Here is a 27,059-nt window from a genome sequence, read left to right on the forward strand (position 1 = left end):
ACAAAAACATCATTATATTACCGGCAGACAAGGATCAGCTCACAGTCATCCTGAACAGAAGGGACTACATAGGGAAAGCCAATGCACTACTCGCAGACACCAACACCTACCAACAGGTGGCGCTAGACCCAACCCTACAACTAGGAAACAAAATTACATATCTCCTAAGAAAATTACACAATTCTGGACAATTAAACAAGACGGAATTCCAGGAAATGCAACCAGACAGGACCAACACCCCACGATTCTCTATAAACCAGGAGCCCCCCTCAGACCCATAGTCTCACTACCCGGAACACCAACTTACAGACTGGCCAAAGAAGACGCAAGACTGAAATACCTAGTAGAAGAGTCACAGCACTCCATCCACTCCACCCAGGAATTCCTAAAAATCAAAAACACCAAAATAGAGGAAGACGAAACAATGATCTCATTCGACGTAACAGCACTGTTCACCTCCATCAACATCGACCTGGCAAAGGAAACATTTTTCTCACTTTTAAAAGAGACCATCACACACACCCCAACCACCATCAATCACATTACCAATGAAAACATCATGAAGCTAGTGGACCTGTGCCTCACCATCCACTTCACCTTCAACAACATAATCTACAAACAAACCAACCACACACCCATGGGATCTCCGCTATCAGGATTCATAGCGGAAACGGTAATGCAAAGACTAGAACAAACAGCCCTACCAACCATCAAACCAAAAATCTGGGTCTGCTACGTAGATGACACCTTTGTCATCACAAAACGAAACAAGATAGAAGAGACATTTAACATCATCAACAACACCCTCACAGGCATAAAGTTCACCAAGGAGGAAGAAACCAACAACAAACTCGCATTCCTGGATGTCACAGTCGAAAGAAAGGACAACTGAGAACTACAAACCTGCGTAGACAGAAACCGACAAACACTGACCAAATACTTAACTACACCAGCAACCATCCCAACACACACAAACAAAGCTGTATCAGAACACTATTCCAACGAGCCACCACACACTGCATCACAGATGAACTTCGGAAAACAGAGGAGAACCACCTATACAATGTATTCAAGAAGAACGGATACTCAAAAAATACAGTCCGCAGATTCCTCAAGAACAAACCACGACACGCAGACCAAACACAGCCAGAAACCCTAACCACCTTACCATACATCAAAGAAGTTTCAGAAATGACAGCCAGACTACTAAGACCCCTAGGAATCCTAGTAGCACACAAACCCACCAACACTCTCAAACAAAAACTGACAAACTTAAAAGACCCAGTATAACCCATGGACAAAACCAACGTCATCTACAAAATTCCATGCAAAGACTGCCACAAACACTACACGAACACCAGCTAGCCACAAAAAGACACGATCCTCTCTCCCTCGTAGCCCTACACACGGATGAAAAGAACCACCATTTCAACTGGGACAGGCTAAGCAAAGACATGACAGAGAATTCCTAGATCTAGATACCATCTATCAACCCCTCAGAAAACGAACAGGAAATGACATCACCACAAACCCCAGGAACCCCCATCCAGGAGAAAGATATAAATAGAAAGCAGGAGACAACAGCTTCGCTTCACTTGGAGGTCGCCACTGATGATGTTACCTAGCCAGGTAATGAAATGTCTGGATATTAAACCTACAGCTCAGCGAGCAAACCTACACCCTAAAGGCAATCATCCCTGTCTTATTTCTCAGCTAAACCTCCAATTTTGGTGTAATCTGCAAATTTACAAACCAGACCTCCTATCTTCACATCCAAATCATTTATATAAATAACGAAAAGCAGTGGACCCAGCTTGGATGCTTGTGGCACACCACTGATTCCAGGCCTCCAGTCTGAAAAGCAAATCTCCACCATCATCCTCTGTCTTCAGCCTTCAAACCAGTTGTATCCAAATAGCTAGTGCTCCCTGCATTCCATGTGATCCAACCTTGCTAACTAATCGAAGAGGAACCTTGTCAAACCCTGTTCATATAGGTCATGTCCACAGATCTGCCCTCATCAATCCACTTTGTTACCTCTTCGAAGAAAAACTCAATTAAGTTAATGAAATATGATTTCACAGATGGAAGCACAGTTTTTGACCCCTTTTTAAGAAAGGATATAGTAGCATTAGAAGCAGTTCAGAAGAGATTCTCTAAGCTGATTCACAGGATGAGGGATTTACTTATCAGGAATGGCTAAAAGGTTTATCCTTCAGGTTTCAGAAGATTGAAAAATGAACTTATTGAAACTACACAAAATCCTGAGGGGATTGATAGAGTCATTGTTGAGAAAATGTTTCCACCAAAAGGGGACTCTCAAACTCGGGGAAAAGTTCCAGAATAGGGGTCAATAACTGAAAACTGTAGGAGAAAAAAAATCCTTCACATCAGAGTATAGTGAATGTTTAGAAACCTATACTTGAGGAGACTAGGTCACTGAAAGCATGTTAAAAAATAGTTAAGTAGAAATATTGGGCAGTTGAGGACCATGAAAAGCTGGCATGAAAGGTGAGTTGAAGTCGGGGGCTGATCAGCTTTGATCTTGTTGACTGGCGGGCAGGCTTGAGGGGCAGACGGACTACTATTTCTTATGATCGAGGTGGTTAAAATTATGCAATGATTTTGTAGGGTGGATATGGACCAACTGTGTTAATAAATCAGTGAGTCCATATATTTCAACATCCATTTGTGAATGGTGATAGACAAGCAGAGAACGCACTGGAGAAGTTTCCATAACTATCCCCATCCTCAAGTAAAGAAGAGCCCAATATATTAGTGTAAAACATTAATGCTGAAGCAGTCACAGCAATCTTCAGAAGTCTCAAACGAACGATCCATCTTAGCCACCCCAGTAGTCTTTAGCATCACAGATGCCAGTTTTCAGCCACTTTGATTCACTCAAGAAATTGCTGGAAGCACGAGATATTGCAAAGGCTATAGACTCCGACAACATTCCTGCAATAGTTCCAAAGAGTCTTGGCTCCAGGACCTTCTGCTCCCCCAACCAAGCTGTTCCAGGACAGTTACAACATTGGCATCTACTCGACAATGTAGAAAGTTTCCCCAGATGTGTTCTGTATTCAAAAAGCAGGACAAATCCAACTCAGCCAATTATCACCCAATCAGTCTACTCTCAGTCATGAGTAAAGTGATGGAAGGTGTCATCTACATATGATCAAGTAGCATCTACTAAGCAATGACCTACTCAGTGATCCCCAGTTTTGGTTCCATCAGAGCCATTCAGCTCCAGATGTCATTACAGCTTTGGTTCAAAAATGGATAAAAGAAGTGAATTCCAAAAGTGAAAAAAATTAGCTCGCAACAGTCATCATTGAGTTGAGGTAAGCATTTCTGGCATCATGCCTTCATTTGGGAAGCCTGATTGGTTCAATCCTAACAAAGATTGGGCCAAGAACATGTTATTTTCTCTGTGAAATGAAATTCTGGCCACAAACCATCTAAGTGAGAGACAGTTTAATTCTGTTTTTTGGGATATCATAGGCCAGCATGGTGGCACAGTGGGTAGTACTGCTGCCTCAGCACCAGGGATTCTAGTTCAATTCCACCCTTTGGCGACTCTGTGTAGAGTTTGCACATTCTCCCCATGTCTGTGTGGGCTTTCCTTGGGTGTCCTAGTTTCCTCCCACAGTGCAAAGATGTGCAGGTTAGGTGGATTGGCTAAAATGCACATGGTGCCAGGGGGTAGGTAGGGTAGGTGGATTAATCATGAGAAATATAGGATGACAGGGAATAGCTTGGTGGGGTTGGGTCTGGGTTAGATGCTTTGAGGGTTGGTCATAGAGTTGTAGCACAGAGACAGTCCCTTTGACCCAAACCGGCCAAAACGTCCACCACGCTAAACCCCAATTCCCTGCACTTGGCCCACACGCTTCCCATCCTTTCCTAGCCATGTATTTATCCAAACACCTTTTAAATGTTGTTGATGTATCCGTCTCAACCATTTCTGCATTGACGCACCACCCCCTTTGTAAAAACATTGCCCCTCAGGTTCCCTTTTATTTTCCCCTCTAATCTTAAACTGATACCATCTAGTCCTCAATTTCCCAAACCGGGAAAAAGACTGAGTGCATTCACCCTATCAATGCCTTTCATAATCTTATACACTTCTATAGATTCCCCCATCAGTCTCCAATGTTCTAAAAGAAAAAAAAAAATCAGCCCACTGAGTCCAGGCAATACCCTTGTAAATTTCTTCTGCACGCTTTCCAGTTTCATTAGATCCTTCTCATAGCAAGGTGACCAATGTCCCATACAACTGCAACATAACTTCCCAACTTCTATACTCCCTGCCCTGATTGATGAAGGCCAGTGTGCCAAAAGCCACCTTCACTGCCCTGTCTACCTGTGACTCCATGTTCAGACAACGGTCCACCTGAACTCCAGGGTCCCTCCTCTGTTCCACTACATTCCTGATGGCCCTACCATTCACCATGAAACTCATTTCTTGATTTGACTTTCCAAAATACAAAACTCACACTTATGTATATTAAACTCCATTTGCCATTTCTCGACCCACTTTCCCAGCTGATCAAGGTTCTGTTGCAATTTCTGATAACCTTCCTCACTATACCACCTATCTTAGTATCATCAGCAAACTTACTGATCATTGATAGCGATAACAAACAGTAATGGGCCCAGCACCGACCCCTGAGGCATTCCACCAGTCACAAGTCTCCAGTCTGACAAGTATCCTTCCACTAGTACCCTCTGCTTCCTACATCAAGCCAACTATGTATCCAATTTGCCAGCTTGTTCTGGATTTCAGGCGATCTAACCCTCCAGAGCAGCCTACCACGCGGAACCCTATCAAAGGTCTTAGTGAAATCTATATAGCTTACGTCTATCACCCTGCTCTTGTCAACCCTCCTGGTTACTTCATCAAAGAGCTCTAACAAATTTGTGAAGAATGATCTCCCACTCATGAAACCATGCTGACTACTCCTAAACAAATCCTGTCTTTCCAAATGCATGTATATCTTATTTCTCAGAATATTCTCAAGTAATACCCACTGCAGATGTTAGACTTACTAATCTATAGTTCCCCTGCTTTCTTTACAGCCTTTCTTGAATAATGGCACAACATTCATTACCCTCCAGTTTTACAGGACCTCACCAGTTGCTAACAATGATGCAAAAATATTAGCCAGGTACCCTACAATATATCTTTTCTAGCCTCTTGCAGTGTTCTTGGATATACCTGGTCAGGACCAGGAGATTTATCCACTTTCATACATGCTAATACATCCAATACCTCCTCTACCACGATCAGGACTGTCCCCAAGATAGCACCACTAACTTCTCCAAGTTCCCAAGTCCTCATGTCTTTCTCCATGATAAACGCAGAGGAGAAATATTCATTGAGGACCTCACCCATCTCCTGTGGTTCTACACATCCACGTCCACTTTGGCCCTCAAGGGGTCCTATTCTCTCTCGAGTTTCCTTTAACATACTTAAAGAACGTCTTTGATTCACCCTAATCTTCTCAGCCAAGGTTACCTCGTGCCCTCTGTTCACCCTCCTGATTTCCTTCTTCAGTAAGCCCTTGTATACCTCTAGGGATTCCCTTGTTCCTAGCTGGCTGTACCTGAGCCAAATCTCCTTTTTTTTTTCTGGTCAATGCCTCAATATCTTGTCATCCACGGTTCCCTATTCCTGCCAACCTTGCCCTTGACCCTCACAGGAACTTATAGACCTTGATCTCTAACTATCTCACTTTTAAAGGTTTCCAACTTGCCAGAGGTCCCTTTGCCTGCAGATAAACTACTCCAATAAATCCCTACAAATTCCTGTCTAATTCCATCAAAATTCACCTTATCTCAATTTAGAACTTGAACCTGTGGACCAGTTTTGTCCCTCTCCAGAACTATTTTAAAATTAATTGAACTTTGGTCACTGGTCTCAAAGCATTAGCCCACAGTCACCTCCATCACCTGTCCTGCTCTATTTCCCAAGAGCCGGATGAGTTTTGCCTATCCCGCATAGGACCCTCTATATACTGATTGAGGAAACTTTCCTGAACACACTTAAATTCCACCCCATCTTAAACTCTCAACCCTCTGGCAGTCCCAGTCTGTGTTGGGAAAATTAAAATCCCCTACTCTGACAATTCTATTGCTCCTGTAAGTCTCCCCAACCTCCCTGCATGTTTGTTCCTCTAATTCCCATTGACTCTTCAGGAGCCTACTGTATAATCACAATAATGTCACTGTCCCATTCTTATTTCTTACCTCCACCCACAAAGCCTCACTGGATGGTCCATCTGACTACTGCAGTAATACTTGCCTTAATCAAAAATGCAATTTCCCTTCCCTCCTCCCACCACCTCTGTCCCATCTAAAGCATCTGTATCCTGGCACATTAAGCTGCCAGTCCTGTCCCTCCCTTAGCCATGTTTCTTTCATAGCTATAATATCCCAGTCCCACATACCTATATACACCCTGACCTGTCAGCCTTCTTGCATTGAAATTAATGTAATTTAATCCAACAGGCATCCCTTGCTTCCTATCGAATTCCAGCCGGTCTCTTCAACTTACCATTTCTGATTATGGTATCTCCTTCCAGCCTCATACCTGCCTACCCTGCTGTGGAGGATCCCAAGTTGGTGCGGACTTGATGGGGCGAATAACCTGCTTCCACACTGTAAGGATTCTATGATTCCTTGTAAGTAACTACAATAAATCTAAATATTTTAAATGACATGTTCACTTTAATCAATTCATGCCTTATTTTAACTTCTCCTCTATAGCTAGAATTAGTTTAATCTCTTGACTAGCTATTTATATTTCATTATTTGCAACAGATATTTATTTGCATGTTTTGGGTGCTTAAGACAGATGGAAGAATTCATGTTACACTGCCTTATCTACAATCCTGGAAATGTGTTGCTGGAAAAGCGCAGCAGGTCAGGCAGCATCCAGGGAACAGGAGAATCGACGTTTCGGGCATAAGCCCTTCTTCAGGAAGGGCTTATGCCCGAAACGTCGATTCTCCTGTTCCCTGGATGCTGCCTGACCTGCTGCGCTTTTCCAGCAACACATTTCCAGCTCTGATCTCCAGCATCTGCAGACCTCACTTTCTCCTTATCTACAATCCATCAAGCTTCATGCTTCAAGAATTTCTCCTGAAGATGTTTCCTGAAGAAGGGCCTGTGCCCGAAACGTCGAATCTCCTGTTCCCTGGATGCTGCCTGACCTGCTGTGCTGTTCCAGCAATAAAGTTTCAACTTTGATCTCCAGCATCTGCAGACCTCACTTTCTCCTCAAGAATTTCTCCTCAAGCTTACTGTATTAGGCTACAAATTTTCCAGGTAAATGCTCTTCAGCAAAAGAACAGCGATTATTTTTCCTGGAATATTAGCCTATATGAAGTGGTGGGTGGGGGACAGACAGAATTGGAACGATGTTTTTAACCCTTTCCCGCACAAATTAATCAAGCCCACTGTTCATTTATTTGTATTAATCATTCCTACTGGAATATTATTAGAAGCAGATAGCCGTCATTAGATTACTCAAATGTAGTTAATGGCCTTTTATTTGCACAATTTTGTCAAATATTTAACGGTCAAACATACAATAGAATAAAAGGGCGCACACAGAAACAAGCTGTGCCACAACAAAAAAAATGTAATGCTATTAAAATGGAAGAAACATACAAAAATAGACTACTACATATGGTCCTGTATGGGATTTCATTATCCATTAGTTTCACAAGCTAAGGTGATAAGTTTTCTTCATATTTGCTGCGACGTTATTGCATATAGAGTCAGAGTCCTACAGCACAGAAACAGACTCTGTGATCCAACTCGTCTGTGCCAACTAGACAACCCCATTCGCCCCATCAAGTCCGCACCAACTTGGGATCCTCCACAGCAGGGTAGGCAAGTATGGGTGGCACGGTGGCACAGTGTTTAGCACTGCTGCCTCACAGCGCCTGAGACCCGGGTTCAATTCCCGCCTCAGGCGACTGACTGTGTGGAGTTTGCACATTCTCCCCGTGTCTGCGTGGGTTTCCTCCGGGTGCTCCGGTTTCCTCCCACTGTCCAAAGATGTGCAGGTCAGGTGAACTGGCCATGCTAAATTGCCCGTAGTGTTAGGTAAGGGGTAAATGTAGGGGTATGGGTGGGTTGCGCTTCGGCGGGTCGGTGTGGACATGTTGGGCCGAAGGGCCTGTTTCCACACTGTAATCTAATCTAATCTAATCTAAACCCAATCTGACCTAGTCCCATTTGCCAGCATTTGGGCCACATCCCTCTCAATCCTTCCTATTCATATACCTATCCAGATGCCTTTAAAATGTTGTAAATTCACCAGTTTCCACTATTTCCTCTGACAGCTTGCTCCATATATGCACTACCTCTGCATGAAAAAAAGTTACCCCTCTGGTCCTTCTTAAATCTTTCCCCTCCCACCTTGAACCTATGCTTTCTAGTTTGGGACTCCCCGACCCTAGGAAAAAGGCCTTGGCTATTCATGCCCCTCATGATTTTCTAAACCTCTTTAAGGTCACCCTCAGCCAGGGAAAAAAGTCCTCTCCTATTCAGCCTCTCCCCACAGCTAAGCCCTCCAACTCTGGCAATACCCCTTTTCTGCACCCTCTCAATTTTAACATCTTTCCTATAGAAGGGGGACCAAAATTATACACAGTATTCTAAAAGCTACCTCACCAATGTCCTGTACAGCCACAACATGACATCCCAAATCCTATATTCAATGTTTTGACCAATGAAGGAAAGTGAGAGAAAGCGTGCTATCTGCCTTAATCACTGTCTATAACTCCAATTTTCAAGGAACTGTGTACCTGCACTTCAGATCTCTTTGTTCAGCAGCACTTCCCAGGGCCCTACCCTTAACCATTTACGTTCTGCCCTTGTTTGCCTTACCAAAACGCAACAACTCACATTAAACTTCATCTGCCACTCCTCAGACCACTGGCCCATCTGATGATCTGCTGTATTTCTGTATGCCCTCATACATACATTCTACGCAGATAGATAACTTTCTTCACTGTGCACCACACCACTTTGCTGTATTTTGGTATCATCTGCTAACTTACTAACCATACCCCCTACATTCATATACAAATCATTTATACAAAATGACAAAAAGCAGCAAACCAAATACCGATCCTTGTGGCACACCACTGGTCACACCGCCTCCAGTCTGAAAAGCAACCCTGTTCCTTATTTTCAATTTTATATCAGTTTGGCTTGCTCCCCCCGGATCCCATGTGATCTAACCTTATTAACCAATCTACCATGCAGAACTTTGTCCATCTAATGCTCTGCCTTCATCGATCTTCTTTGGACTTCTTCAAAAACAAAAACTGATCAGTCCTTGCCATTCCAACAACTTGTTGGAACCCCCTCCAATAACTTATCCACCACTGACGCAAGGCTCACCAATCTATAGCTCCCTGGCTTTTCCTTACAGCCTTTCTTAAATCATGGCATGTTTTCCAACTGCTGGTCTTCCGCCATCTCCTTCATAGCTGTCATGATACAGATATCTCAGCAAGGAATCTGGCAATCTCTTCCCAAGCTTCCTACAAAGTTTTAGTACAATTCTGCTATAATGTGCGTTTCTTTAATGCGAATTAGCTATAACGTAATTGGAGAATTTTGATCATTATTTGTAGAACACAAACTTTCCTTACCTGTATTGGTTATAAAGCAATTCTGGCCCAATGCTTTAAATGGGGGTACTATTACGCAATTTTCTTGTAATACAGGATTACATGGGAACAGAACTATCACGTTATATCAAAATAGACTGTAAACATCTCGAGCATGACGTCATTATATGGAATGGATGTGTGAAGTCATACATAAACACAGCATTAGGCGTATGTGTTGGGGTGCGCAAGCTTTTGAAATGGGGTTCAGCAGCAGAGAGTCAGGATGCATGGGGTGGCGGCGGGGGGGCAGCGAAAATCAGAGGTGAAGGTTGGAGGGATCGGGGAAAAAGAAAAGAATCGTGGCTGGGAGGAGAAAGAATCAGAGGGTACAGGGAAGTGAAGCAGGGGGCACAAGTGGATGGGGAGGAGATGATAGAGAAGAGAGACAGAGATTGAAGAAGGAGAGCAAGAAAGAAGTGAAGTCCTACCATTGAACGCTTGATACATGTATCCTCCAGTTTTTTCAGCATCTGAAACTGCTGCACGTAGTTTTGGCATAAGAAATCTTCCATGCACTTTGAGTGAATGAGATCTTAACTGTTCAATTATTGGGGTGGAGTACGAACACCTGGGGCATCTGTAGTTTCCACCTTCTGCAACATCCATATAGAAAAATTACATTCAACTTTAAAGAATTATGTACCACTTTATTCACAATTATATTTTCCTCAAAATTAATCTGATAAAAATTAATAGTCCTTTCAACAATTCCAACAAAACTGAATTTTCAAGTGTTCATGTATCATATACCAACTTTGGCCGAGAGACATAACTCAAGAAAAATATAAGTACCTAATGTATCAATAACAATTATTGCAGGTAATTCTGTGCAGTAATACTATTGCAAGCAGTTTAGTTCAGTAACTTCCCTCAGGCAGAACAGCTTTATATAATCTTTAAAATTAGCCAAACTTAATGCAAGTTAAAACTTGATGACAATCCTAAGCAAGAAGTCAAAATACCTGAACTAGTAATCTGGATGTCACGTTTAAAGCCACCTTTTCTTTTTCTAAATTGGGGAAAAAGGAAGAAATAATTAGCTTTTCACACATAATTCAAGGCCCCTCTTAACCCTTCAGATGTATTTTTAAAAGTACAATATATTATCTAAATGGAAAAAGCTGACAAGCTCTGAGATGCAAAGGGGTCTGGATGTCCATGTGTAAAAAAAATGTTAGTATGCTGGTACAGCAAGTAATTAGGAAAGCTAATAGAATATTATCGTTTATTGCAAGAGGAGTTGAATACAAAGTGAGGGAGATTATACTTCAGTTATTCAGGGCACTGATGAAACTATATCTGGAGTACTGTGTGTAGTATTCGTCTCCTTATTTAAGGAGGATGTGATTGCATTGGATGCAATTCCAAAAATGTTTGCCAGAACAAAACCTGGAATCAGTAGGTTTCTCTTATAAGAGGTAAAAACAATGACTGCAGATGCTGGAAACCAGATTCTGGATCAGTGGTGCTGGAAGAGCACCACAATTCAGGCAGCATCCGACGAGCAGCAAAATCGACATTTCGGGCAAAAGCCCTTCATCAGGAATGAATTCCTGATGAAGGGCTTTTGCCCGAAACGTCAATTTTTGCTGCTCGTCGGATGCTGCCTGAATTGCTGTGCTCTTCCAGCACCACTGATCCAGGTTTCTCTTATAAGACAAGGTTAGATGATGGTTGGATCAATTGGAGATTATAAAAGATATGACTGGATTGAAATGTAAAATATCCTGAAAGGGCTTGACAGGATGGATGTGGAAAGGTTACTTCCTGATGTGGAAAGATTGCTTCCTGTTGTGGAAGAATCTCAAACTAGTGATCACTGTTTCAAAACAGAGATTGCCTATTTAAAGCAGAAATTGAAAAAAATCTTTTTCCTTACGAAAAGTTGTAAATCTTGGAGCTCTTTCTCAAAAGGTGGTGGAAGCAGTCTTAACTTTTTAAAAGGCACAGTTGGATGGGTTCTTAGCAAGGGGGTAAAAGGTTATCAGAAATGTGCAGGAATCTGATATAATGATCTGACTGAATGGTGCAGCAAGTTCAAGGGGTTAAGTGGCCTAAATCTGCTCCTAATTTGAATATCCATGTCAGTATTATTGAAAGATCTTCCAAATGCTTTAATCGGTTTTAGTTCATCTTCCCAACTTGACTGCATGCAGAAAGATTTAAAATTGTACATTTTTAGATTCTGCAAACAAACTGCTTCCTTCAATTTCATAAATGAAGTCCGTTGGTTGTACTAAACTGAAGAGACAACGAGAGCGAGTGCAAGAACAAGAGCGAGGGTGAGCTAGACATTTGACCAAGGCTTTATGTGTTGCAGTCATCAGTCTAAACTCAAGAAGCCAAATTTCAAATTACAACCATAAAAGGGGCCAGATCGTTGCCACAAAGAAAGCAACAGCTAACATTTTTTTAAAAAATTCATTCATGGATCACGGGCATTGCTAGCTGAACCAGCATTCATTGCTCATCCTTTGAGATGGTGATGGTAAGGTAAGGTACCTTCATTTGCCATGGGCAGAATCACTTCACCATTGGGGAGAGAGTTCCAGGACTTTGATCCAGTGACACTGAAAGAATAATGATGTGTTTTCAAGTCAGGATAGTGAGTGGCTTGAAGGGGAAATTGCAAGTTCCCATATATCTTCTGAAGAATATTCTGAAGAATCTTCTGATTCCTGAAGGGCTTATGCCCGAAACGTCGATTCTCCTGTTCCTTGGATGCTGCCTGACCTGCTGCGCTTTTCCAGCAACACATTTTCAGCCGATATATCTTCTGTCCTTTTCCTCAAATGGCAGTAGTGTGGGTTTGAAAGGTTTTGTCTAAGGAGCCAGAGTGAATTTTTGAAGTTCATTTTGTAGATAGCGCCCATTGTATTTCTGAGTATTAGTGGTGGAGAGACTGAATGTTTTGAGATGTTTGTGGAACCACAAGCTTCCCAAGCTACTAGACAATTTGAATGTATTTATTCCATTTGTAGAGATTGGGTTCTGGCAAATGAATGAGTGCTGTTTTCATAAACTGAAAGTGTGTCACATTGAGGTCAGTTGTTTTCTTAAGTCTATTGTTAGACTTAAGATTCTTCACCAACTACCGCCCATTTACAAGAGTTACAACTAACGTAAGACAGTTTATGTTGGTCAAGTATGCTCTGTGCTCTGCCTATTACAAACAAGCAAACATTTTTTAATTTGTTATGGACAAGCTCAGGCTCCTTCAAAATATTTTAAGAAGGTAACCTTTAAAGGCAGACATAAAAAGTGGATATTCCAGTAGGGATGCAGCTCACTCAGTTTCAAGCAAAACAGAATTTAATTAAACACTACACTTGAAACACAAACAAAGGAAAACAGAATTTAGAATATCAATCCAACCAACTCAAAATTGCAACTTAAAGCAGTTCCAATTCCCAGAACATCCCAAAAACACACCCTTTAGCAAATAGTAAATTCAAATACAGATCCTTATAGGCAGGAGAGGTTTCAGAGAAAGTTTAGTCAAGAAGTATCTGCGGAAGCATGGAACCTCTTTTCATTGTAGCTGCGTCTCTGCTACCAGGAGTTTTCTGACTGCCTGTTATAACTAAACCAAACTAGAAAATAAAAACTGAATTGGGAGAACTAGCCAAGTCCCTGCCACTGTTCAAAGCAACCATTTCCACAGAAATCCACATCTCTGTCCTTACAACCCCTCTTGGAAAAAAAACTAAGGGCAAATAACCTCATTAAAGAGGCAGGATCATCACACTTCCCCCTTAAGAAAGAAACAAACCATCAATATACAAAGATGGCTTCATTTTAAAAATCCCTTAGTCTTACACTGTCAGTACACTACAATACATATACATTACATCGACTACAACCATTTAAACCTGCAATACTACATTCTATTTCCATCCATTTACTCCTGTCACCAAATGCCTCAGTTTCTCATCCAAGTCTCCACAATGCATCGGCATCACATTTTCTTGCCTTGCCACATGTACAATTTTCAAACTGAATGGCTGTATAAATGAGCTCCATCTAAACAGTCAGGAATGTTTGTCCTTAAATTTCTCCAAAAATTTTAATGGGTTATAAATCAGTATATACGATTGTCTCAGACACATTACTGATGAACGCTGCTGAAAATGTGTTACTGGAAAAGCACAGCAGGTCAGGCAGCATCCAAGGTACAGGAGAATCGACGTTTCGGGCATAAGCCCTTCTTCAGGAATGAGGAAAGTGTGTCCAGCAGGCTAAGATAAAAGGTAGGGAGGAGGGACTTGGGGGAGGGGTGTTGGAAATGCGATAGGTGGAAGGAGGTCAAGGTGAGGGTGATAGGCCAGAGTGGGGTGGGGCGGAGATTGCAGGTTAGGAAGGCGGTGCTGAGTTCGAGGGATTTGACTGAGACAAGGTGGGGGGAGGGGAAATGAGGAAACTGGAGAAATCTGAGTTCATCCCTTGTGGTTGGAGGGTTCCTAGGCAGAAGATGAGGCACTCTTCCTCCAACCGTCGTGTTGCTATGGTCTGGCGATGGAGGAGTCCAAGGACCTGCATGTCCTTGGCAGAGTGGGAGGAGGAGTTGAAGTGTTGAGCCATGGGGTGGTTGGATTGGTTGGTCCAGGTGTCCCAGAGGTGTTCTCCGAAACGTTCCGCAAGTAGGCGGCCTGTCTCCCCAATATAGAGGAGGCCACATCGGGTGCAGCGGATGCAATAAATGATGTGTGTGGAGGTGCAGGTGAATTTGTGGCGGATATGGAAGGATCCCTTGGGGCCTTGGAGGGAAGTAAGGGGGGAGGTGTGGGCGCAAGTTTTGCATTTCTTGCGGTTGCAGGGGAAGGTGCCAGGAGTGGAGGTTGGGTTGGTGGGGGGTGTGGACCTGACGAGGGAGTCACGGAGGGAGTGGCCTTTTCGGAACGCTGATAGGGGAGGGGAGGGAAATATATCCTTGGTGGTGGGGTCTGTTTGGAGGTTGCGGAAATGATGGCGGATGATACGCTGTATATGGAGGTTGGTGGGGTGGTAGGTGTGGACCAGTGAGGTTCTGCCCTGGTGGCGTTTGGAGGGGCAGGGCTCAAGGGCAGAGGAGCGGGAAGTGGAGGAGATGTCATGGAGGGCATCGTCGACCACGTCTGGGGGTAAATTGCGGTCTTTGAAGAAGGAGGCCATCTGGGTTGTACGGTATTGGAACTGGTCCTCCTGGGAGCAGATGTGGCGGAGACGAAGGAATTGAGAATATGGGATGGCGTTTTTACAGGGGGCAGGGTGGGAGGAGGTGTAGTCTAGGTAGCTGTGGGAGTCGGTCGGTTTATAGTAAATGTCAGTGTTGATTCGGTTGCCCGAGATAGAAATGGAAAGGTCTAGGAAGGGGAGGGAGGAGTCTGAGACGGTCCAGGTAAATTTGAGGTCAGGGTGGAAGGTGTTGGTAAAGTGGATGAACTGTTCGACCTCCTCGTGGGAGCACGAGGCAGCGCCGATACAGTCATCAATGTAGCGGAGGAAAAGGTAGGGGGTGGTGCCAGTGTAGCTGCAGAAGATGGACTATTCCACATATCTTACGAACAGGCAGGCATAGCTGGGGCCCATGCGGTTACTGGCAATATAAATGTTCCAACAGCAACTCCTAGCTCAAAGTCTCCTTCTCAATTATTGAATACTTCTGGAGAAATACACGATAGGTCTTTCTAACCTCTCGTCTTCTTTCAAGAGCACAGCATCGACACCCACATCACTCACAATAGTTACTTTGAATGGCTTTGTGAATTAGGTGTGGCTAGTACTGGTGCAGTGGTAACACAGTTTTCTGGCTGTCAAATGCCTTTTGACAGTCTACCTTCCACTGAAACTTCTTGCTTTTCTTTCGTAATTTAGTGAGTGGTGCAGCCACACTGCTAAAATTCAGTACAAATTTCTAATAAAATCCAATGAATCCCAGGAATCGTAGTACTGATCTCTTCAATGGTATAAGAAGCTCCTCATAACCTTTGCTTTTATATTTGTAGGGTCATCTTTCCATGTCCAATAACACGAAGGTGACTTGGGCTTTAGCAAATTTCAACTCTGGGACACCCGGACCAACCAACCCAACCACCCCGTGGCTCAACACTTCAACTCCCCCTCCCACTCCACCAAAGACATGCAGGTCCTTGGACTCCTCCATCGCCAGACCATGGCAACACGACGGTTGGAGGAAGAGCGCCTCATCTTCCGCCTGGGAACCCTCCAACCACAAGGGATAAACTCAGATTTCTTCAGTTTCCTCATTTCTCCTCCCCCCACCTTGTCTCAGTCAAATCCCTCGAACTCAGCACCGCCTTCCTAACCTGCAATCTTCTTCCTGACCTCTCCTCCCCCACCCCACTCCGGCCGATCACCCTCACCTTGACCTCCCTCCACCTATCGCATTTCCAATGCCCCTCCCCCAGGTCCCTCCTCCCTACCTTTTATCTTAGCCTGCTGGACAAACTTTCCTCATTCCTGAAGAAGGGCTTATGCTCGAAACGTCGATTCTCCTGTTCCTTGGATGCTGCCTGACCTGCTGCGCTTTTCCAGCAACACATTTTCAGCTCTGATCTCCAGCATCTGCAGTGATCACTTTCTCCTTTAGCAAATTCACCTCTTGCCAGGTTTATCATCAAACCTGCCTTCCAAAGTTGATCAAATAATTCTGATAAATGCTGCAAATATTCCTTCCACGTGTGACGAAAAAATCACCAAGTCATCGATGTAAACCACACAATTGGGTAGTTTAGAAATGACCTTAATATTTAGTCTTTGAAGTGCAGCTGGCACATTTTTCAAACCAAGCAGCACAACTTTAAATTGTTACAGTCCATTCATAGAGTCTTAGAGAGGTACAGCATAGAAACAGACCCTTCGGTCCAACCTGTACATGCCAACCAGATATCCCAACCCAATCTAGTCCCACCTGCTAGCACCTGGCCCATATTCCTCCAAACTCTTCCCATTTAGATACCCATACAAATGCCTCTTCAATGTTGCAATTGTACCAGCCTCCACCACTTCCTCTGGCAGCTCATTCCATACACATACCACACTCTGCGTGAAAAAGTTGCCCCTTAGGTCTCTTTTATATCTTTCCCCTCTCACCCTAAATCTATGCCCTCTAGTTCTGGACTCCCCCACCCCAGGGAAAAGATTTATCTATTTATCCTATCCGTGCCCCTCAATTTTCTAAATCTCTATAACGTCACCCCTCAGCCTCCGACGCTCCAGGGAAAACAGCCCCAGCCTGTTCAGCCTCTCCCTATAGTTCAAATCCTCCAACTTTGGCAACATCCTTGTAAATCTTTTCTGAACGCCTTCAAGTTTCACAACATCTTTCCGATAGGAAACTTGAACCCATTCAAGTTTTAGCGTTACTGTCTTTGCTCTTTCGGATAAAGGTAGCTGCCAGGTACCTCTGAGCAAGTCCAACTTAGAAATATAAGTTGCTTGTCCCACCTTCTCAATACTGTCTTCCAAATGTACAATCGGATATGAATCAGACTTTGTAAATGTATTGACTTTGCAAAAACCATTGGGTACCACCTGGTTTTGTCACCATTATTATGGGTGAGCTCTAGTTGTTGCAACTCACTTCAATTATGCAGTCTTGGAGCATGCAGTCAACCTCCTTTTGAACATGTGCCAATTTTAGATGTCTAAACGGATGTTGCTTAATTTGAACAGCATTTCCTTTATCTACATCATGCATAAGTAGATTAGTACCTCGCAGCTTATTTCTACATATCCCCATATGCGACAATAATAACTCTTTCAGGTCATTTCGCTTTTCCTCTGGAAGATAACTCAATAATTTATCCCAATTTTTGGAAACTTTCTCATTTGCCCAATTTACTTTGAGGAATGTTTAACTTAGAATCCTCTAAGCCTGGTTCTTCACTCTATGTTGTAACTAATAACACATTCTCCTTTTGCTTTTCTTCCCTATCAAAATATCGTTTGAGCATATTCATATGACACATTTCTTTCTATCTGAAGCCCTTATCAAGTAACTCACTTCACTCAATCTCCTTTAAATTTGATAAGGTCCACTAAGCATTGCTTTCACCTACCACAGGAAGTAACACTAACGCTAAGTCCATTAGCAAAATTGTAATTTTTGATTTGTCTTCGTCCTGTTTCATCATGTGTTGTGATACTTTTAAATGCTGTCTAGCAGATTTCCTCCCTACGTAATCATTCCCTAAAATTTGTCACAGTCCAAAGATGTGGTCTCTAAATTCTGACTCAGCAATTCCTCTTGAATTTCAGTGGTCCTCTCACTTAATGCCCAAAAGACCAATTCAAATGGATTAAATTTGGTCAATTCATTTGGTGCATCTTTGTTGGCAAGAAGTACAAACAGAATTCCTTTATCCCAATCATCTGGACAGTCTTGACAATAAGCCCCTAACATGGCCTTAATGTCTGATGCCACCTTTCTAGCACTCCCTGTGACTCTGGATGGTACACAGCAGATTTGAATTCCTAAGCTGCCCATAACTTCCTTGAATAACTTTGATGTAAAGTTTTTTGGTAGTCTGTATCTAGTGAAAAATTTGAGTAACTCTTCTAAGATCCTTTTAGCAGCGATATTGCAAAATAAAATGGCCTCTAGAAATCTAGTGGACACATCCATTATTGTTAACAAATAATGATTCCCACTACGCTTTAGCTAGGGGTCATATGTAATCAATTAAGGCGCTTGTAAAAAGGTTCCTCAAATGTAGGAATAGGTGTTAAAGGTGCAGGTTTTATTACTGCCTGTGGTTTTCCAATTACCTGACACGTATGACATGTCTGGCTGGCAAACTTCAATTACATCCTTGTCAGTCCAGGCGAGCAAATATGTTTTTTATATTTTAGCTTGAGTTTTTCTTACTCCTAAATGACCTCGTACTGGGAGTTCATGCGCTATCTCAACACCTTTCTATAAATACACTGGTAATAGAACTTTATGAACATCTGCCCATTGTTCAACTGCCCTGAATATGTGATGGTCTCCATTTCCTCATTAAGACATCATTCTTAAGATAGTAGCACTCAAGGATACACTCACATTCCTCTTCCATGTATGCTTTTGATACAACTGCTTCAATTTTTCAACTTTCTGTTGTAACTCAATTAACTTCTCTGAGCTAAAGTAATCTACATTGTCCTCCACCTGTTCTCACGAGTTCTCACTACTTCAGGAAGTGAATTTTTGAAATCCTCCAAAATAATCACCTCTCTTTCAAACTCAATGCATGTTTGACCAGGGTCCGTCCTTAGATTCCTGAAGCGTCATCTGTTTAGCAGTTTCCAAAGATTTTGATGGCTTTTCCAGCAAATTTAAATGCCGTGCTATTGCTGTAATTATCTGTCCTTTTCTCATGAATGAAGGTAACTCCAACCCCAGCTTGTCTGCCAATTCCAGTAGCTTTGCTTTATTCATCTTTTGTAGAACCCCCAAAGTCATTTCTTCCAACCCCAGAAAACTCTTGATGCCTGAAAGAGCCATTACTACAACCAAGCACTGCTTAAACCAACTAAATTCAACACCTGGAACAAAAGACACCAATATCTACCACTCATTACCTTTAAGTCCAACAACCCTCATCCCAAACTGGTACAATAGAATAAATTCCAAATAAGCCCCCAGTCTGTTATGGACCAGGCCAGACCCCCCTCAAAATATTTCAAGAAGGTAGCCCAGACCTTACTTTTTTTTTGAAAGGTAGATGTAAAGTGAATATTCCAGTAGGGATATAGCTGGTCAAACCACTCAGCTTCAAGCAAAACAGAATTTATTTACACACTACACTTGAAACATGAACAAAAGAAAACAGAATTTAGAGTAACTTCACTATTTGAAAACCTAACCAACTCAAAATCACAAATTAACGAGGCTGTTCCAATTCCCGCAACATCCCAAAAACACACCTCTTGGCAAATGGTAAATTCAAACACAGGTCCTTACAGGCAGGAGAGTTTCAAAGAGAAAGTTCAGTCAAGAAACATCTGTGAAAACATAGAATCTCTTTTCACTGTAGCTGTTATTTGGTACCAGGAGTTTTCACCTCATTTTCCCCAGATATCTCCTCTGACAGTGATGCAAATATCTCATTAGCTCTACTAAACCGACCTAGAAAACAAAACCCGAACTGGGAGAACTGGCCACTTCACTGCCATTGTTCAAAAGTAACCATTTCCAGACAAATTGGGCACCTCTGTCTTTACAACCCATCTTGATTAAAAAAAACCTAAGGACAGCATACCTTGTTAAAGGGGCAGCATTGTCACATATTTGATCAACTAATTATGAGAACACCTGTCTTTACACCAGCAATGAAATTCTTTATTTGACTGCTGGTATGTTGTCAGGTACATAGGCAGGCTGTACAAAATAACTAATTGGGGATAAACAAACTGGCATAGTGACAGCCCTGAAGTTTTAGGAATTTACATTTCAGCTTTACATTTGGAACTAAGAGTAAGTGCAATATCATCTAAACGCAAAAGTCTCATTTTCAGAAATGTAGTTTATTCAAAAATGATCAAAGTAGACTATACTTCCAGTGCTTAAGAAATGTAGCATTAACACAATTACTTGAAATGAAATATCACATGCCAATGTATATTGGGATCATAAACAAAACACATTCAAATAAAGAAATCTGTATTACCTGCTCTTCGTTATAGAGCGGTGGCATGTTTTGGATGTAAAGTGTATCCTTTCATGGTTGCGAAGTCCTGCCAGTGCTTTAAAAAGCCGTGCACAGTGCCCACAGCGATATCCTTCCAATGAACTGTGCTTCACTGTATTCTCCAAGCACGTTGCTTTCACCCGAGAAGCACGATCTCTGCTTAACACCTCATTGCCTGTTGTCTTAAATTTTTAAAATGGCATTAATGTTCCAGCAAATAGATAAGAGGGATATTTCATATTGCACTCTTAAAATATTTAAAAATTGCAATTTATTGCTGCTTTGTGGACAAAGGCTTCTCAAATCAGGTGAGAATGACTACCCTTGATATCAAGATAGCAATGGACCACATGACAAACAGCTCATGTAAATCTAGGTCAATATGAATCAAGAGGGAAAACACTCCACCTGGCAGAGTCACATCTGTAGTACACGGGTAGGAAAGGGTTAATACTAAGGAGTGGGCAATACAACCTTGGACCTCAAACAGTCTGGGCCTCCACAAAGTTTCAGTAAAAATGTTTATCAAAGCAATAAGCTTTTTGTTAATTTGACAACATCTATTAAAGCATAGCTGCAACTTCCCTCTCTCTGGGAGGTGCTGCGGGAAAAGAATCGGACATATTTGTCCTGGTGAGAAAATTAGTCCTTTTTCCCTAGTTCTTCAATTAAGTACCAGATGAGAAAGTCCATGGACATGTTTCTCAATTCATTAGCAATTAAAGTCCTTAGGTGGGCAATTAATGTCAACTTAAGCGCCTCAACTTGTCCCCAGCTGATCACCTGCCTCCCAAGTGAGCTCGGAAGGTGGCTACTTGCCTAACTGGAAAACGACGGTAGTCAAAAAAATGTGGTGCTAGAAAAGCACAGCTGGTCAGGCAACAGAGGAGCAGGAGAGTTGACATTTCAGGCATAAGCCCTCATCAGGAATGAAGCTTGTGGACCAATGGGCTGAGAGATTATAGGGACGGGGTTTGGGGTTGTGGGAAAGGTAGCAGGGAAGTCGATAGGTAGATAAAAGGGGGAGGGGGGGTAATAGGTTGAAGTGGAGGGTTGAGCAGACAGGTGGGAAGGAAGATGGACAGGTAGGTGAATTGGCCATGCTAAATTGCCTATAGTGTTAGGTGAATGGGTAAATGTAGGGGAATGGGTCTGGGTGGGTTACTCTTTGAAGGGTCGGTGTGGACTTGTTGGGCCGAAGGCCTGTTTCCACACTGTAAGTAATCTAATCTAAAAGGGCTATGCAGAGTTGGAGGGTTGGATCTGTACTCAAGATTGGGATACAGACAGAATCTAACCTCATCGTTCATGCATTGTCCGAGCTGAGATGTCACCTGTTTATTTCATATAAAACCTAGAGTTATCTCGGGAAGGTGACTGAAAAGTCGTTCTGAGATTTACATATTAATGAACCAAAACCTGCAACCAATTCCAAAAGATGAAAGACTTAACAACAATCTAGGTTTGTTCAATATATCGTTTCAGTTTCTGACACTGTGATCTTTTGCTATAAATGTTGTTGCCTCATGATCCTGCTCCACAGCTACCTGATGAAGGAGCAGTGCTCCATATGCTAGTACTTCCAAATAAACTGTTGGACTATAACCTGTTGTTGTGTGATTTGTAACTTTAACCGGAGTTTGGATTGGGGCATTTTCAGGATGAAAACCTAAAACAAAGGAATGAGAACAGTGCTGGGAAAATGAGTTCAACAGCAAAGACTGTTAATGAACAATGACATATTTTAAAAAAAAGTTTGTGGCACCCAACAAGTATCATAGATTAGATTGGATTAGATTCCCTACAGTGTGGAAACAGGCCCTTCAGCCCAACAAGTCCACACCAACCTGAAGAGTAACCCCCCCAGACCCATTTCCCACTGACTAATGCACCTAACACTATGGGCAACTCAACATAGCCAATTCACCTGACCTGCACATCTGTGGGAGGAAACCGGAGCACCCAGACGAAACCCATGCAGACAGGGGAGAATGTGCAAACTCCACAAAGACAGTCGCCGGAGGTTGGAATCAATCCCAGGTCCCTGGCGCTATGAGGAAACAGTGCTAACCACTGAGCCACCCTCATCATACTAAGTCAGCTACATACAATAAATCATGCTCTTTAATTTATAACCCTATAACTTCAAACATAGTCCTCATATTTGAATAACTTTGTTTATTAACAACACAATGGGTATTTGCAATAAAATATTGAGAGAATATCCCTCTCCATCTTTGCTAATCATCATTAATTAAATATGTGAGCATATCCATCTTTACTCATTTCATCAATGATCTGTTTAAAATCTTCCTTCTCCAAATTACTATCCATGTAAAGATGCAAGAGAAAGGCAATTCAGGCCATTATGTTTGTGCTAACTCTCAAAGAGGAACTTACCTAGTCCCATTGCAGATTCTAACAACAGACCATTCATGATTTTGAATACTTCTGTCAACTCATCTTTTCCAAGAATTTCTGAAGTTAGACATTCTTGGAATCATTTATGGGAGTCTTTTCATTTGATAAATTACAAAGTAGGTGTCACATTTTAGGAATTCAGAGAAATGTTACCAGCTCATAGGCCAAATAATTGTGACAGAGGTTACCCTTGACAATTGGCAAGAAACTGTGGTTCCCACATCTTTATACAATATTCCAATTGAGGCTAAACCAATGTCTTATACAAGTTTATCATAATTTGTTTTGTGCAGGATGGAGGGTTTTAGATTACTGGGGCCGTGGGAGCATTTCTAAGGAGGTAGGATGCATACAAGTTGAATGGGGTTACATCTGAACAGGAATGGGATCAATATCCTCATGGGAAGGTTTGTTAATGCTGTCAAGATGAATTTAAATTAGACTGGTTGGGAGATAGTAGTTCAGGAGGTAAGAGCAGCTGCAATATGATGAGAAGGTAAGGACTGATTAGTGATAGTCAACATGGATTTGTGTGGGAAATGGCATCTCACCAACTTGACTGAGGAAGTGACAAAGATGATTGATCAAGGCAGAGCAGTGAACATTGCCCATATGGACTTCAGCAAGGCATTCAACAAGGTTCCGCATGATAGACTAGTTAGGAAGGTTAGATCACATGTAATCCAGGGACAGCTAGCTATATGGATGCAAAATTGCTTGAAGGTAGGAGACAGGTGGTGGTGAAGCGCTGTTTTGCAGACTGGAGACCTGTGATCTGCAGTATCCTGCAAGGATTGGGGCTGGGTCCACTGCTTTTCATCATTTATACAAATGATTTGGAGGTGAATATAACAGGTCTGTAATGATGCTGTCACTTCAAAAGGTTTAAGAGTGAATACCACTGCTTTCTTGAAATGCAGCCAGAATGGGTGTGGCTAGCTTTCTCCGATCAGGATTTCTGAGCAGCATCAGAAGCTATTGAAATCGAAACAGAATTAGAGGTTTCAGTGAATGTCTCCTCGCTGCTACTCACTCTGAATTTTCTTTTGATGCTTTCTTCCTCCTGAATGGGAGAATTGCATGTGAGAATCTGTGTCAGAATCTTCCTTTGTGCCAAGGGTGAAACATTACTATACTGGAACAGTTAATTAGTAATAATTACTGTATCAATTATTCTGTTAAAGTTTTTAAATAGAGTTAAGTTATTCTAAATTTCTCTTTTCTTTGGTTGTGTTTTACGTACAAGGTTTAAATAAATTGTGTTTTGCTTAACGTGAGTAGTTTGACCAATCGCATTGAGCCTGGAACAGGCAACTTATATTTGACTTGAAAATTACAAAAAGTTAAGGGTCTGCTCTGATCTGTAACAGGTATGGTTCGTAAGTGTGCAGATGACATCAAACTTGGCAATGTAGTGGACAGTCAAGAAGGTCATCTTGGAGTACAATGGGACCTTCATCAGACGGACCAATGGGCTGAGTGGCAGATGGAGCTTAATTTAGATAAGCAAGAGGTGCCCCATTTTGGAAAGGCAAAAATGGGCAGGACTTATACACTTAATGGTAAGGTCCTGGGGAGTGTTGCTGAAAAAAAAAGACCTTGGAGTGCAGGTTCATAGTTCCTTGAAAGTGGAGTCACAGGTAGATAGGATAGTGAAGCAGCCATTTGATAAGCTTGCTTTTATTGGTTAGTGCATTGAGTACAGGACATTGGTTAGGTCATTTTAGAAATACTGAGTGCAATTCTGGTCTTGCTGCTGGAGGATATTGTTAAACTTGAAAGGGTTCAGAAAAAATTCCAAGATGTTCCTGGGTTGGAGGGCTTCAGCTAAATGGTGAGGTTGAAGATGCTGGGCCTATATTCCCTGGAGCATCAGAGGCTGAGGGGTGACTTTACAGAGGTCTGTAAAATTATGAGGGGCATGGATAATGTGAATAGCCGAGGTCTTTTCTCCAGGGTTGGGGAATCAAAAACTACAGGACATAGGTTTAGGGTGAGAGGGGAAAGATCTAAAAGGGACCAAAGAGGCAACTTTTTCATACAGGTGGGGGGTGCCTGTATGGAATGAACTGCCAGAGATAGTAAAACTGGTGGAGGCTGGTACAACTACAACATTTAAAGGGCATCTGGATGGGTACATGAAAAGGAAGGGTTTAGAGGAATATAGGCCAAATGCTGTCAAATAGAAGAACATAGGTGAAAGTGAGATCAGAGTCGAAATGTGTGGCAGTGGAAAAGCACGGCAGGTCAAGCAGCAACCAAGGAACAGAAGAATCGATGTTTCGGGCATAAGCTCATTATCAGGAATGGTTTATCCCCGAAATGTCGATTTTTCTGCTCCTTAGACGCTGCCTGACCTGCTATGCTTTTCCAGTGCCACCTTGATATAGAACAACATAGAACAGTACAGCACAGTATGGGCCCTCTATGTTGTGCTGACTTTTTATCCTACTCTAAGATCAACTGTATACCTGACATTTTACTGTCATCCATGTGCCTATTCAAGAGTTGCTTTAATGTCCCTATTTATCTGACTCTACTACCACTGCTGGCAGTGCATTCCACGCACCCACCACTCTGTGCAAAGAACCTACCTCTGACATCTCCCCCAAATCTTCCTCCAATCAATTTAAAATTCCGGCCTTTTGTGATAAACATTTCCCATCTGGGAAAAAGTATGTTTATACACTCTATCAATGCCTGTCAGAACATCTTGTACACCTCTATCAAGTCACCTCTCATTCCTCTTCGCTCCAACAAGCAAAACCCTACCTCCCTCAACCTAAGATTTGCCCTCCAGTCCAAGCAGCAACCTGATAAATGCCCTCTGCACCCTCTCTAAAGCTTCCACATCGTTCCTGTAATGAGGTGACCAGAACTGGACACAATATTCCAAGTGTGGTCTAACCATGGTTTTATAGAGCTGCAGCATAACCTCGCAGCTCTTAAACTCAATCCCTCTGCTGATGAAAGCCAATGCACCATATCCCTTTTTACAAATCCCTGTCAACTTGGGTGGCAACTTTGAAGGATCTACGGGTGTTGACCCCAAGATCCCTCAGTTCCTCCCCACTGCCAAGAATCCTGCTTTTAACACATTAATCTTCATTCAAACTCAACCTTTCAAAATGAATCACTCCACAATTTTTCAGGTTGACTTCATTAACTCGGATCAAGTCTACAGGATTCTTAAAAGGGGAGGGAGAGCAGCCACAAGTCGTGGTACACATTGGTACCAATGACATAGCTAGGAAAAAGGAATGAGGACCTGAAAAGTGAATATAGGGAGTTAGGTTGGAAGCTAAAAGGCAGAACGAGCAGAATCTCAGGATTGCTAGTGGTGCCACAGGCTTGAGGGGCTAGGAACAGAGAGCAGGTGCAGTTGAACACGTGGCTGTAGAGCTAGTGTAGAAAGGAGGACTTCAGATAAGTGGATAATTGGACACCTTCTGGGGAAGGCAGACCACAACAAGGAGGATGGGTTGCAGCTGAACTGGAGGGGTACCAATAGTCTGGGTGGGAAGTTTGCTAGAGTTCTTCAGGAGGATTTAAACTAGTTTGGCAGGGAGATGGGAAACAAAGCTATGCATCAGAAGATAGGGTAGCTGGTGAACAGGCAGATGCAGCATGCAGAGAATCTGTGAGGAAGGATAGACAGTTGACAGGGCAAAGTTGCAGTCAGTGCGATGGTCTGAAGTGTGTCACAAGTAGTGTCAGGAATAAGAGCGATGAACTTAGATCATGGATCATTACTCGAAGCTATGATATTACGGAGACTTGGATGTTAAAGAACGATTGTCGGATGTTCCGGGGTTTAGAGGTTTCAAAAATGAATAAGGAGGGAAGTAAAAGAGGTGGGAGAGGTGGTTTCTTTGGGGTGGTGATGTCATTTTCTGTTCTTTTTCTCATGGGGTGGTAAATGAGGTCCAAGTCGATGGACAGGAAAATGACATCACAAACCCAAAGAAACCCAAACATACTAATAGAAAGCAGTTAAACATCAGCAGTGCTCCGTCTGGATGCTCACTGAAGATGTTACCTAATATGGTGATGAAATGTCAGAAAATGAACCTTCCAGCTCAGCGAGCAAACCGACATCCAGAATCTCAACCTTAGCTACAAATCTTCTCAAAGCTCACTAATAATTCAAGTTAATTAGAACATCTGCTTATTTGACAAGGATTTGGAATCTTAGAATTTTTGCTTAAAATTCCTGAGATAAAACAATTTGGACAAAGTGAAATAAACAATCGCAGTTACAATCTAA

General features: G+C 42.4%; 1 protein-coding gene across 1 annotated transcript in view; it reads right to left on the reverse strand.

Annotated features, from left to right (window-relative positions):
- LOC122565140 (zinc finger protein 462-like) overlaps positions 1 to 27,059 on the reverse strand; it is a 59,726-nt gene that overhangs the window by 30,160 nt on the left and 2,507 nt on the right. The window contains exons 2-4 of the mRNA XM_043720804.2: positions 20,351 to 20,553; positions 10,661 to 10,707; positions 10,127 to 10,291 (exon numbers count right to left, since the gene is read on the reverse strand). Coding sequence (XP_043576739.2) covers positions 10,127 to 10,291; positions 10,661 to 10,707; positions 20,351 to 20,553 — 415 coding nt within the window. The remainder of the gene's footprint in view (positions 1 to 10,126; positions 10,292 to 10,660; positions 10,708 to 20,350; positions 20,554 to 27,059) is intronic.

This window comes from Chiloscyllium plagiosum, unplaced genomic scaffold, assembly GCF_037043375.1.
Source record: "Chiloscyllium plagiosum isolate Xiang-an unplaced genomic scaffold, Cpla_swu_hap1 HiC_scaffold_28, whole genome shotgun sequence".
NCBI lineage: Eukaryota > Metazoa > Chordata > Chondrichthyes > Orectolobiformes > Hemiscylliidae > Chiloscyllium > Chiloscyllium plagiosum.